We start from the raw sequence: 15,001 nt of genomic DNA, 5'->3' as shown, positions 1-15,001 counted from the left end.
TCTAATTTGGCATTAAAATTAGAAAGATCATATCATAGGCAACATGTGTACTAAGTTTGAAGTCGATTGGATTTCAACTTCATCAAAAACTACCTTGACCAAAAACTTTAACCTGAGGCGGGACAGACGGACGAACGGACGGACGAATGGACGCACGGACCAGAAAACATAATGCCCCTCTACTATCATAGGTGGGGCATAAAAATTAACTATTTAAAACTTAATGTTACAAAGGAAACAATTGAATATAATTTATTGAGCTCATTTTAGTAACAGATTCAGGAATTGTTGATTCTAGAAAAAGACTTAGTCAAATGAATAGACCAGTGACCTTCTGCTGTTGTCTGCTCTATGGTCGGGTTACTGTCTCTTTTACCCCATTTCCTTTCTTAATTTTAGGTTGTTGCGACAATGGTGAAAATATATATGTGAATCAGATGTGGATACTTAAAAATTCCAAAGATCTTTTAGAGTACATACAATCTAACCCTCTTTCATCTTGTAACAGTATTAAAACATTTGACTTTTCTACTCTTTACACAAGTATTCCACATTCCAAACTAAAAGACAAATTAAAAGAGTTGGTATTACTTTGCTTCATAAAAAAGAATGGCCAACGTAGATACAAGTATCTTGTCTTAGGGAGGGATAAATCCTACTTTGTAAAGAATCATTCTGATTCAAACAAAAAATTCTCTGAAACCGATATTATCAAGATGCTTGATTTCTTGATTGACAACATATTTGTTACGTTCGGAGGACGTGTTTTTCAACAGACTGTCGGCATCCCAATGGGAACAAACTGTGCCCCTCTACTTGCTGACTTGTTTTTTTATTATTATGAGGCTGACTTCATGCAGGAACTTCTTAGGAAGAAAGATAAGAAGTTAGCAATATCCTTTAACTCTACTTTCCGCTATATAGATGACGTTCTTTCACTAAACAATTCAAAATTTGGTGACTATGTGGATCTCATCTATCCCATCCAATTGGAGATAAAGGATACTACAGATACAATTAAATCGGCTTCATATCTTGACTTACATCTAGAAATTGACAATGAGGGTCGGTTGAAGACAAAACTTTACGACAAAAGAGATGATTTCAGCTTTCCAATTGTGAACTTTCCATTTCTAAGTAGCATGAATTTGACCTACCGAATTAGACTATTTACCAGATTTGTAATCACATAAGCAACACGACGGGTGCCGCATGTGGAGCAGGATCTGCTTACCCTTCCGGAGCACCTGAGATCACCCCTAGTTTTTGGTGGGGTTCGTGTTGTTTATTCTTTAGTTTTCTATGTTGTGTCATGTGTACTATTGTTTTTCTGTTTGTCTTTTTCCTTTTTAGCCATGGCGTTGTCAGTTTGTTTTAGATTTACGAGTTTGACTGTCCCTTTGGTATCTTTCGTCCCTCTTTTCATACAGGTGATCAATCTAAAAATGCTTGTTTAAATAAATCCCATGTACGTTTTTGTAATACTGTAATATAATATTACACATAAGAGTAACAAACCTTTCCGTTGAGAGATGTGTTAAGTTTACTCAAAATTTGCTGGATGTTATCTGGTAGTTTAACAATTATTGCAGCTCTTCCCTATTAAAGAAATAAGACATACAATAAATCTGATTTCACTACAAATACATAGTCCAGTCACAGTAAGGTTAGTTAAAGGTTTAATCTCAAACTAATTGCAATACAAAATCTTTTAGTTCTAATCTATAGCATTTAGCCCCAAATATAAACAGAAAAAAAGTCCCTTTAAGTATAAATCCAGTCTTCAGGAAAACTCAAAATCAGCACTTTTAATCTCCTATGAAAATTAACAATAACTTCGCATGAATGAGTTTTTTCAGTTTTGGTTGATTTTCTTTAAATTCATGTAAAGCATGATACTTTGATGGGGTAAAGAGTTCACTTGACAATATTCTATCATCTTATACTTATGAAATGGACAAAATCAAAGTGTTTTGGGTATTTCTAATTTTTTTTGCTCATTTTTCTTTGAAGAAAATGCAAATTTGTGGTTTTGTGACCTTTTTAAAAAAATAATGTGCAAATTTGGTATTGTTTTTATCTGTAAATTATATTTTTTCGGCATCTACCATTTTAAAGAAACTCTAAACCACAAAAAGAAGAACATATGCTTACTTATTTTTTATTAAATTTGAGATTCTTAATTACCTTGATATGAATAACCAATGAATTACTAAATCTAGGTTGTAGCTTGATAAAAGATATGAAAACACCTGTAGAGTTTTTTTTATACTCTAAAGACGGCTAAACTATCAAGAATGAATATATTCTGCTGAATAGAAGGGGTAAAGTAATAAATTTGTGTAATTTTTTTTTTGATATTACCCTTTTTTTGCAGAGTTATCTCTCATTTTAATGCAAATCTCCATCTATAGGAATTTTAAAATCAGGATTTTTTATTCTTCCTCAAGTTATATTTTGTTGGAATTTTTCTTTGTACATTTGAGGTATAATGCTAAATATTTAAACATAAAAATCTTCTGTTGAAATTCATTTAAGAAATAATTGATGCAAGCTATACTTTATTGTAGTTTTAATATAGGTAGGCATTGTATTTGTGATTAAATTGCCCACACGATAGTGAGGGCTTAAATAACACTAATATAATACCTACCCATGTTAAAACTACAATAAAGTATAGCTTGCATCAATTATTTCGATTCTGAATAGGACAATTAAGGTAATTCCTATGTCCAATAAGTATAAGTCTAAATGCGTTTGTGTAGGCTCTTCCATGACCCTCCCTTTTTTGTTTGTAAAGAAGCAAACGGCTGGCACTGAGATTTTTCAGAGGGAGGAGTTTGAACAGCCAGCATGAACGGTTGTTATATCTAGGTCAAATATGTCAATTTTGGAATGCAATACATTTCAGTCATAATAAATGGATTAGTAACATTATGTGCACCGTTTAAGAGTTTGAAAGTGTTTTGAAGTTAAGGAAATATATTAAGGTGAGAGGTAAGTAAATGAATGCCTCTAGCGGAAAACGGGAAAATCGACGTCTGTTGTTATGGGAGTTATCTCCCGTACACCAGAAAAAATATTTTCAAGATGTCGGAATATATTTCGCTTCGTCGAAATAATGGTCAATTTGGTGGAAGAGTATTGAATGCACCTCATCAAAATATAACAAAAATTGAAGTATATAAATGAAATATCTTGTCACAGTTAAACAGTGCTTCTCTCCCATGGAAATAAAAGTAACTTGGCATGTCGTGATGGTCAGAGAGGGATTGACTTGGGTTTACTAGCAGACCAACTTAAAGCTTGCAAGACCTGCTATTCACCATAATGTTTCTACAAAACTGTTTAAAAGAACAAAGAATCGGCTTCGGAAGTATTTTGTTTATACCTTGGGGTAACTGTCCATATATTAACTTACTATACGCTGGTAATCGGCACAGATCAGACACTTAACTTCAAATTGGGAATGTTGATATGGGACGTGAAAACGAAATCAATCCTCGACAAAAATGATGTTAATTCTGATATTCCTGATTTGATATTCCTGTATTACAGATTGATAATTATTGTGCTGATGAATATACATGTTCATCTATATTAATTAGTGTATGAAATAAAACTCATAATGGTAACGATTTTAAGGTTCTGATCCTGCCTGGAATTAAATGTTAATGATTTTTTTTTACTCAAAACTTAAATGTGGACAAATCATGCACAAATTTAAAAATATACTTTGCCGACTCTAAATACAGCTTATTTATTATTATTTATTATTTATTACATTTATTACATGTATGCATAAACTGTTGAATATAATATATAATAGATATAATAAATAAATATTATTAATATTCTACATGTGTTTTATTGATTTTGGATACAATGGTAACAGAATTATGGATTACATTAAATTAAACTAGTACATGCACATTCCAAGTACATGTGTGGTGAAATCTATACATTCTATATAGTCAGAATGTTCATTGTTTCAGGAAAAATATGACTAAGCTGCAGTACAGTCTTGTGAACAAACAAATAACTAAAAGGGATATACCCCTTAATAAGATACATATTCAAAGATTTGTCTGGGTGCCGAACAAATAACTAAAAGAAATAAACCACTTAATAAGATACATATTCAAAGAAACAATGTACAATATTGACAATAATGTTATAAATAGTGCAGGAGACAAATAAATAACATTCAAACATAATTGCTGAACACGCAAAATGCCCTCATACATAAACAGTGCCAGGAAATTTTAATTTTTGGTTCACTATATATAGATCAAAGATATATAATCTATAAGGTGCCGATTTGTCTATGTTAGGTGCCGATTTGTCTAGGTGCCGATTTGTCTGGATGCCGATTTGTCTTTCACCTGCCGATTTGTCTTTCACGGTGCCGATTTGTCTCTGGTAGGTGCCGATTTGTCCGGGTACCGATTTGTCTGGGTGCCGAACTGTCTAGAATTCCTATTATACTATTATCAATATATATTATGGCCCAGCTTAATAACTTTTATTTTTTTTAATGAAAAACACAAGATAGTTTTGAATTAAATTGTAATTGATATATTATAATTTCTTAACCCTTTTAAGATAAAAAAATATTTTTTTTAGTGCTAGATACTAAATATTGAATTGGTAGTTGCTCACAAGAACCTGAGTAAAACTTAACAACTTTTAATTTGAAATGTTGCTTTAATTGTATACTCAGATATGAATTGAACATTATTAAAAGAACATTATTTACATATGACCCTTTATACTATATGCTATAGTATAATCCAAACATTGTAGCGCACTGCGCGAAAGAGCACATCTCTTTCAAATCTCACCACTTCTCCCTATCAGTTTCAAAAAGAGAAGTCACTTCTCCCTATAATTCTGAAGTAGTGTGAGCCCTGCTGTAATATAATCATTTTCTCATTTAAATATAAATAAATGAATGTTCATAGAAACAAAAACCCTTTATTTACAGTGCTTTCTTTCACGTCCGCGATATGGTCTATAAATAGAATTTGAAAATGAAAGTACTAGTACTGTTAACAATGATTAAATTTAAAGTGTTAAAACAAATAATTTATAGTAAAAAATCATTGAAGCAAAAGAATTAAATTGCTGTGTGACATGAAACTTGTGAAATATAATGTCGGAAATTTTTTCAAACAGGTAAGGAAGAGAAAAGAAAAGAAACTTGAACGAGAATTGAAATGGGGATGGTGCCTTGTGTAAGGACAAATGAAAAGTAAAATTGTCTTTAAAAATGAACGAAAATTAAAAAAAAAAAGTAACATGTTGCTTTTCAGTCAATTTGAATTGAATGGAACATTGTGAGCTACAAGCTTCCTGCACCAAAATGCGGTAAGGGAAAATAGAGACCCGCTGCATGAAAATTACTCTTTACTGCCACTTCAAAAATAAAATAATTAGCAACGTACATATTATACTGAAGATTTAGAAATTTCTGCGTGCATCAATCAATTCATTTTAAAATGCGCAAAATTTCGTTATTACTTTTTTCGATTTCAGTTGGTGCTGTTTGTATACATGTGCAAAGTGCTGTTTTTAAAATTTAGAAAGAGTTTTATTTTTGCTTCGTATTTCTTCTCAATTTTCGCAATAATTAAAACTTTGCAAAAAATTCTGAAGTACGAACAGGAATATTATTGGCATAAATTACGAGGCACATAATGTCTATAATGATGGAACAAAACCAATGATAGGGAAAAAGGTAGGGAAAATATGCACCAAACTTCAAAATATTAATTTTAGTTTGGCTTTTGCCTATATTTACATTTATCCCACATCTCCTTTCGTGTCGTATTAAACACACCATTTAAGTTTGCAAATGACCAGTACTATTTGGATCGAAGTATGTGTTCATGTTTGTGTTGCGTTCTCGTGCCATTGAAACATAATTTTATAAATTTTATATGCATGACCTTTTGCAACTATCGGGCGAATAAAAGTATACTGTTGTGTTTTATTAAGCACCCGCCGTAGTGGAGGGGGCATTACGTTTTACACTTGTCCATCTGTCCTCTCGTCCATCCCAAAATTGGTTTCCGTTCTCTGACTTTAGTTTGCCTCAACCAAATATTAGGAAACTTATATACATTATACATAGTGCTGATTACCACATCTAGTTTTTAGTGGTGTCATTTTTTTCGTTCTAGAGTTATGCCCCATAACAAATTGAAAAATTGCTACCTTTCCGTTTCCGTTTCTAAGTTTAGTTTGTCTCAATCAAATGTTACGATACTTATATACAATGCTTATTACCACAAAACACAGATCATTTTGAATTTTGGTGGCATCACTTTTACCGTTCATGAGTTATGCCCCATAACAAATTGAAAAATTGCTACCTTTCCGTTTCCGTTCTCTAAGTTTAGTTTGTCTCAATCAAATGTTAAGATACTTATACGCAATGCTTATTACCACAAAACACAGATCATTTTGAATTTTGGTGGCATCACTTTTACCGTTCTAGAGTTATGCCCGTTTACAAATGGAAGAATTGCTGAATTTTTTGTTTCTGTTTTCTCACATAACTTTGCCTCAACTAAATCTTATGAAACATATACACAATGCTTATTAACACAAAAATAAGATCAAGTACAAATTTGGGTAGCGTCACTTTTTCCGGGTTTGAGCTATGTCACTTTATAACATTATATGCTAGTGGGGGCCTCATCTGTGACCCATGGACACATTTCCCAATTTATTTACTATTGTTTGTCTTTTGACTGTTTTTCGTTTTTTTTTTCTCATGGCATCGTCAGTATGTTTTCAGCTTATAAGTTTGAATTTCCAGTTGCAGGGTATATTTCGCCTCCCTAATTGTGAAACAGCAAAATTGCAGTCCAAAATATTAATGTACAGTTTTGTATATCTATTTTAATGACAGATCTTTTATTGTTTCAGTTAAATATGTTTATAAAAATGTCAGTGGCGGATCCAGAACTTTTCATAAGGGGGGCCCACTGACTGAACTTAGGGGGGCCAGCTCCAGTCATGCTTCAGTGATTCCCTATAACTAAAATTTTCCCACTAAAGGGGGAGGGCCACTAGGGGTCTGGGGGCTGCTCAAGGCCCCCAATAGCTCTGAGAAAAATAACGCAAAATTGTGCATTCTGAGCGTTTGCTGGACTCTTTCTGACATTGAAACGCAGTTAACTTCTAGCTATTTTTCGACAATATTCTGGTCTCAATGCAAAATCATAGACTCATTGTAAGTTAAGAATTTTAGGTTTTATGGACAAACATTAAAAGACCGATATGTAGGATAAAGCAAAAATTGTAATTGTCATAATCATTAATACTGGATCTGTCTGCCTGTTCTTGTCTTGTGTTGTGCTTAGTCTTTTGTGATTTGTTTATGACTAGATTTAAATATAGTGACAGTGCAGTATCATACTTTAGGGTCAAGGAACAGTAAATGGGCTATGTCGCAGATTTTGCTAAAAAATTGCATACAACCTTGGCTCGTTGAACTACAACTGAAAATCGAAAAAATAATGCATTTATCTCAATTATCATTTGAAATATTACTGATTGAATTCTTACAAAATGGGTAAACATTTGTATAGAAAGCACATAAAATCGGCGAAAAACCTTCTAAAATTTGTCTTTAAATCGCGAAATCTCTAATTCTACTCCATAGATTTTTCTTAAAAAACTATGTATTGTTGACACATAAATTTCTGTTTTAATGATATTAAATAATCATAGGGTCACCGACTTCGTTTTTTGTCTAATACTCAATTTGTAACCTTGTTTGTAGTGAAAAACGTCAAAAATCAACGTTTTTCGGCCTGAAACTCGATAACGTTACGATTATTTCGACGTTTTGTTGGATTTTTTCACATAGAACTCAACTTTGAAAAATGTATACCGTAAGAACGAAGTCGGTGACCCTATCTTTATTTTGCATCATTATAACGGAAATTTATGTATCAACAACATATAGTTTTTTAAGAAAAATCTATGGAGTAGAATTAGAGATTTGGCGATTTCAAGACAAATTTTAGAAGGTTTTTCGCCGATTTTATGTGCTTTCTATACAAATGTTCAAACATTTTGTAAGAATTCAATCAGTAATATTTCAAATGATAATTGAGATAAATACATTATTTTTTCGATTTTCAGTTGAAGTTCATCGAGCCAGAGTTGTATGCCAAATTTTACTGAAATCTGTGACATAGCCCATTTACTGTAACTTGACCTTAAGTACTAGTACTGCTAAAGTCGACACTAGGAACCCTGTTTTACGGTATTGATGATTCTTTATTGTTGAAGACCCTCCAGCAACTTTGACCATTGATCATTAGTATTTTTCTATGCATTGACTTTGTGTGTGATTAGGTTTCATGCACATTTACTCCACATTTCTTCATTTTCTGTTAAAGGGTGTTTGGATGACTTAATGCAAGTTTGACCCTTCAATGAAAAAGGTCATATGGCAATACATTATTGTTTTTTTCTTCAAATTGTTTGATATCGGGAAATTGGTGAAATTGCTTTGATTTAATCCATGTTAGATATCTAGTTTTATCTACCAAAAAAAAGCCAGTTTTGTATTCTTTGATATCAAGCTCAATTCTCTATGCAGACACAACAATTTTTTTCTGTGTCTTGTAGCATTGTATATTATTAAAATATTTTCTCGCACAATATCTGGACATCGGTGGGCATGCATGCAAAATTGCAAAACCACATGTTTACAAATGAAAATCAACTCTCAGACTATAGTAAAAAAAATAGGACAATAAACGAACAAAAGACAAACCTGGGACACAGAAGTACAAACAAAAGACCATCAATGCTGAAATTTAAAAGTAAAATAGAAACATGGATCACGAAAAACATGCAGGAGCGACATCAGAGAGTAAAGAGAACTTGTTTTTTGTTAGACACTTTCGTGAAAACAATTTTTTCTTCTTCATTTTTTAAAATTTCTGACACGAGGCATTTGCCTCATTTGAAATGCCTCATTTGCCTCAATGTAGTTACGGCCCTGTTAGTGTCAAATTTGTGCTAGATTGACTGGACTAAAAGATATCAAATCTTGTTGGTAAATGTCAAGAGGTATATCAAAAGAATCTGTTATTGAAAAAATTTGTAAGGGTTCCGCGGAACCCAGTGTCTCGCCTATTTTTGCTGTAAATCTCAGGCTTAACAACAATGAGGAAAAAAATCAATAAAAATATTCCTCTTGTTACTATTTTATGATTGTAAGAAAATCTAAGTCCATTTAAAACTAAATTACAGAAAAAACGGAGTAATCTTTTTACAAACTTTACTTCTGGATACAATCTAATGATCATAAATAAGCTTCTGTCCAAGTTTGGTACAAACCCAGGATAGTTTAAGAAAGTTATTAAAATTTTAAAAACTTTAACCACAGAGTGAATGTAATGGTTCCCTGCAGAAAAACTAAGTCCATTTAAAAGTAAAATATGGAAAAAATGGATTTGATTATTTACAAAATTTACTTCTGGATACTATCTTATGATCATAAAGAAGCTTCTGTCCAAGTTTGGTACAAACCCAGGAAAGTTATTAAAATTCTAAAAAATTTAACTACAGAGTGAATTTAATGTTTCCCTGCAGAAAAATCTAAGTCCATTTATAAGTAAAATACGGAAAAAATGGAATTTTATTTTTACAAAATTTACTTCTGGATATTATCTTATGATCATAAACAAGCTTCTGTCCAAGTTTGGTACAAACCCAGGATAGTTGGAGAAAGTTATTAAAATTCTAAAAACTTTAACCACAGAGTGAATATTTTGTTTCCCCGCAGAAAAAACTAAGTCCATTTATAGTAAAATACGGAAAAAATGGAATTTTATTTTTACAAAATTTACTTCTGGATACTATCTTATGATCATAAACAAGCTTCTGTCAAAGTTTGGTAGAAATCCAGTATAGTTGAAGAAAGTTATTAAAATTTCAAAAACTTTAACCACAGAGTGAATATTTGTTGACGCCGCCGACGACGCCGACAGAAAGTAGGATCGCTTAGTCTCGCTTTTTCGACTAAAGTCGAAGGCTCGACAAAAACAATGTTGTTACAGTGTAACCCAATATCTGGCTCTGCAACTACACAGGCAAAATTTGCTCACATGAATTACATATTAATTAATGAATGGGTATTATTTATTTTGAATTTATTAAACCATAAAATTAATTTTTGACTCTTCACATTTTTCATTATCCGCTTTGCAGATTATCAATGTAAATTATTGTTATTTATTATAAATAAATTTCTATCAAAAATAAGGCTCAAAGAACTTTTTATATTATTTATATTAACAATAACAACATACACACATGTTGGTGTATGAATACACAACTTCAGAGTGGGCGTATCGCCATAAAAAATTGACAACATTGAAAATAAAACTAATACTTTTAACCAATAAGAAGACAGTAAATACACCGATTTATTTATTCTCAAATGAAATTCATTTGAAAATTTGTATGTGACATTCACCTCAAACAATCTTATACATGAAACTCACTTGAAAATTATGATGTGAATTTCACATGAATTTCATGTGATCTTTTAATAAAAAAAAAAAAAAAAGTATTTTTCCTGATTTTAATAAACTTTAACAAGAGTGCACACACTGAAATGTCTCGCCTTCTTTACTAATCCTTGATACTATCTTGATAGACCTAATAACAGATAATGGTTTTACACTAGTAATTTTGGGGCCCTTTATAGCTTGTTGTTCGGTGTGAGCCAAGGCTCCGTGTTGAAGGCCGTACTTTAACCTATAATGGTTTAATTTTTAAATTGTTATTTGGATGGAGAGTTGTCTCATTGGCACTCACACCACATCTTCCTATATCTACTAAATATAAAGCTTTATTACAACTGTCACATAAACTCAACATTAACCAAGAAAAGGAAACATTGATCAATCAACCATGAAAATGAGGTCAAGGTCAGATGAACCGTGCCAGGCAGACATGTACAGCTAACAATTTTTCAATACAACAAATATAGTTGACTTATTGCTTATAAATAAAGAAAAACACACCAAAACACACAAACTTTTAAAACTTAGCAATGGACCGTGAAAATGAGGTCAAAGTCAAACAAAACCAGCGTAACCAACATAAAGATCATAAAATATGTCCATACACCAAATATAGATGACCTAATGCATAAAGTATTAGAAAAATAGACCAAAACTAACAAACTTAACTTTGACCACTGAACCATAAAAAATGAGGTCAAGGTCAGATGACACCTGTCAGCTAGACATGTACACCTTACAATCATTCCATACACCAATTATAGTAGACCTATTGCATATAGTATAAGAAAAACAGACCAAAACACAAAAACTTAACTATATACCACTGAACCATGAAAATGAGGTCAAGGTCAGATGACACGTGTCAGCTAGACATGTACACCTTACAATCATTTCATACACCAAATATAGTAGACCTATTGCATATAGTATAAGAAAAACAGACCAAAACACAAAAACTTAACTATAACCACTGAACCATGAAAATGAGGTCAAGGTCAGATGACACCTGCCAGTTGGACATGAAAACCTTACAGTCCTTCCATACACCGAATATACTAGACCTATTGCTTATAGTATCTGAGATATGGACTTGACCATGAAAACTTAACCTTGTTCACTGATCCATGAAATGAGGTTGAGGTCAAGTGAAAACTGTCTGACAGGCATGAGGACCTTGCAAGGTACGCACATACCAAATATAGTTATCCAATTACTTATAATAAGAGAGAATTTAACATCACAAAAAATCTTAACTTTTTTTTCAAGTAGTCACTGAACCATGAAAATGAGGTCAAGGACATTGGACATGTGACTGACGGAAAGTTCATAACATGAGGCATCTGTATAAAAAGTATGAAGCATCCAGGTCTTCTACCTTCTAAAATATAAAGCTTTTAAGAAGTGAGCTAACACCGCCGCCGCCGTAGCCGCCGTAGCCGCCGCTGTAGCCGCCACCGCCGGATCACTATCCCTATGTCGAGCTTTCTGCAACAAAAGTTGCAGGCTCGACAAAAATTAAGATGTTTTTTTAATTATATTATTTTTTAAAATTTATGTGAATTTAGTGTGAAAAAAAGTCATGTGATTTTCATTTGAAATTTACATAAGATTTAAATGAGATTCACCCAAACTCACATAAACTGATTTCACATGAGTTTCACATATAAGCTCGTTTGAGGTGAAATTCAATGATGGACAATACCAACATTATCTAGACAATACATCATATTACTCAGTATCAATTGACCATAAAAATCTTGTTGCATATGTAGTACTTCTCATTTGTGCAAGCTATCATAAGATTTGACTGTATTTGAATATGCTATAAAAGCTTACTTCTGGTGTTAACTGTGCATCTTCTTGGACTGACATCATGTGTTCTGTTGCTACTGCACTGACAACTATGTTGGTAATATCAGAACAAACAGTCTTCAATAAATGCTTGACAAGCTGTGCAGATGTTTCCTCTACAAAGTGTAAAATAAAATTGCATCATAGCTTTTTCATTACATATGTGCAAATTTTAACCTGTTGCATATCTCAGACATTAAAAGTGAGAAGGGACATGGGGAACGTGTCAAAGAGACAACAACCCGACCATAGAACAGACAACAGCAGAAGGTCACCAATAGGTCTTCGATGCAGCGAGAAATTCCCACACAAGGTCTTTCAGTTGGCCCCCAACAAATATATATACCAGTTCAGTGACAATGGATATCATACTAAACTTCAAATTATACACAAGAACTACAATTAAAAATAATACAAGACTAACAAAGGCAAGAGGCTCCTAACTTGGGACAGGCGCAAAAATGCAGCGGGTTAAACATGTTTATGTATTTTCACATACATTTTCCCCAGCTGTTTTCCTAATTAAAAATATACATATCATAAACTTAGTCTTCTGTTCATCAAAACAAACCAACGACCAAAAGAGTACGATGGAAGACGATGGATGCCAAGATTTTAGTGATTTATAATGGCCAGCCAGGCCAGGTGAGCAAAAAATTCTTTAATAAGTACTTACCATTAAATTGCTTCATTCCTTTTTCAAACAAACAACAGCTAGTCCAAAGACCTGATATTTTTTCTTGTAGTTCCCCATGAGTCTTCTTCCTTGCAGTACCGGTACCAGATTGAGTAAGGAACACAGACTTAGCAGCTTCCTGGTATTGCCTTGTCAATGGTCTGAAAGCAAAAATTAATTGGACCTCAAACACATATTTTTTGTAAAAATTAGGGATGGCAACATGTACTACAGTACTCAATTACCCACTTGAAAGACAGAGTACTTTAGTAAAATGTTTGTACTTAGATACTTATTTTCCTTTTATAAATCTTAAAACATTTCCCCTCACTTTAGTTCCATTTGAAATTTCATTCCTAAAAACTTATTATTATGAGAATAGAGTACTGTGGATTCACTTATTTCGTGGGTACCAATTTTCATGGTTTAGGGAAAATTTACATGTTTGTGGAAATTTAATTTCATGGTTTTTGCTGAAGTCTGCATGTACGACTACAGGAAATTTGTGATTCGTTGAACATTTAATTTCGTGGTTGAACTGTAAGCATGAAATCCACGAAAATTGGTATCCAATGAATATTTTAAAATGAATCCACAGTATCTATGATTAGAGACATTTGAATCAGTTTTTGTACACAGATCGGTGGTCAGTTATTCGTTGTTCAATTGACACACAAAAATGAGGAGTTATATTTTTAGTAATAAAGTTTGAGTTCTCCAATTCAATAATATGGATTATGAAAAGTAATATTGATATGAACAAGCATTATGTGAGTATTGCATGGCAATACATAGTCCCCTAAAGATACCAGTTCAAAATTCATTGTATTGGAACAAAAATCTAACTTGATCTAAACTTGTCATGGTGTAAACTATATAACAAATTTCAAGTCAATATCTTTAAGCATGATGGAAAAAAGTGTTGTAAACTGATTATTGAAGTAATTTTCTAAGTCCAAGGACCATAACTCTACACAAAATCATCTGACTAAAATAAAATTTTTACTCGATATATATCTTGTTATGATAAAACTATTTACCAATTTTCAAATCAATATCTTCAAGCATGATGAAAAAAAGTGTGGACAACTGATTATTGTAGTGAATTTTCTTAGTCAAAGAATCATAACTCTGCACAAAATTATCAGACCAAAACAAAATTTGAATTTTGTCTGTAACTTGTCATTATAAAACAATATACCAAATATCAAGACAATATCTTCAAGCACGAAGAAAAAAAGTGGAATACTGATTTGCCGGAAAGATGGATGCAAAACTACAAAGGGTAGGGGACTTAAAAAGGCTGACCTTAAATGTTTGGTAGGAAAACTAACAATTCTAGTCAATTTAGGATGGAGTTGATTGCATCTGCCACGTGTAGGATTCAAACCCACAAGCTCAGTGTTGATAAGCTAATGATACAGTTATTGGACTACTTAGATCACTCTAGCACCAAGGCCACTGGCAGCATTAATATATAACAAGAATGTGTCCATAGTACATGGATGGATTACTTAGATCACTCTAGCACCAAGGCCACTGGCAGCATTAATATATAACAAGAATGTGTCCATAGTACATGGATGGACTACTTAGATCACTCTAGCACCAAGGCCACTGACAGCATTAATATATAACAAGAATGTGTCCATAGTACATGGATGGACTACTTAGATCACTCTAGCACCAAGGCCACTGACAGCATTAATTTATAACAAGAATGTGTCCATAGTACATGGATGGACTACTTAGATCACTCTAGCACCAAGGCCACTGGCAACATTAATATATAACAAGAATGTGTCCATAGTACATGGATGGACTACTTAGATCACTCTAGCACCAAGGCCACTGGCAACATTAATATATAACAAGAATGTGTCCATAGTACATGGATGGACTACTTAGA

General features: G+C 32.6%; 1 protein-coding gene across 1 annotated transcript in view; it reads right to left on the bottom strand.

Moving 5' to 3' along the window:
- Positions 1 to 15,001, bottom strand: part of LOC134686954 (E3 UFM1-protein ligase 1-like) — a 69,826-nt gene that overhangs the window by 10,193 nt on the left and 44,632 nt on the right. Inside the window, exons 12-14 of the mRNA XM_063546828.1 lie at positions 13,093 to 13,253; positions 12,402 to 12,532; positions 1,519 to 1,599 (exon numbers count right to left, since the gene is read on the bottom strand). Coding sequence (XP_063402898.1) covers positions 1,519 to 1,599; positions 12,402 to 12,532; positions 13,093 to 13,253 — 373 coding nt within the window. The remainder of the gene's footprint in view (positions 1 to 1,518; positions 1,600 to 12,401; positions 12,533 to 13,092; positions 13,254 to 15,001) is intronic.

The sequence above is a fragment of the Mytilus trossulus genome, chromosome 10 (genome assembly GCF_036588685.1).
Source record: "Mytilus trossulus isolate FHL-02 chromosome 10, PNRI_Mtr1.1.1.hap1, whole genome shotgun sequence".
Classification (NCBI taxonomy): domain Eukaryota; kingdom Metazoa; phylum Mollusca; class Bivalvia; order Mytilida; family Mytilidae; genus Mytilus; species Mytilus trossulus.
This window is presented reverse-complemented; position numbering and strand designations above follow the sequence as displayed.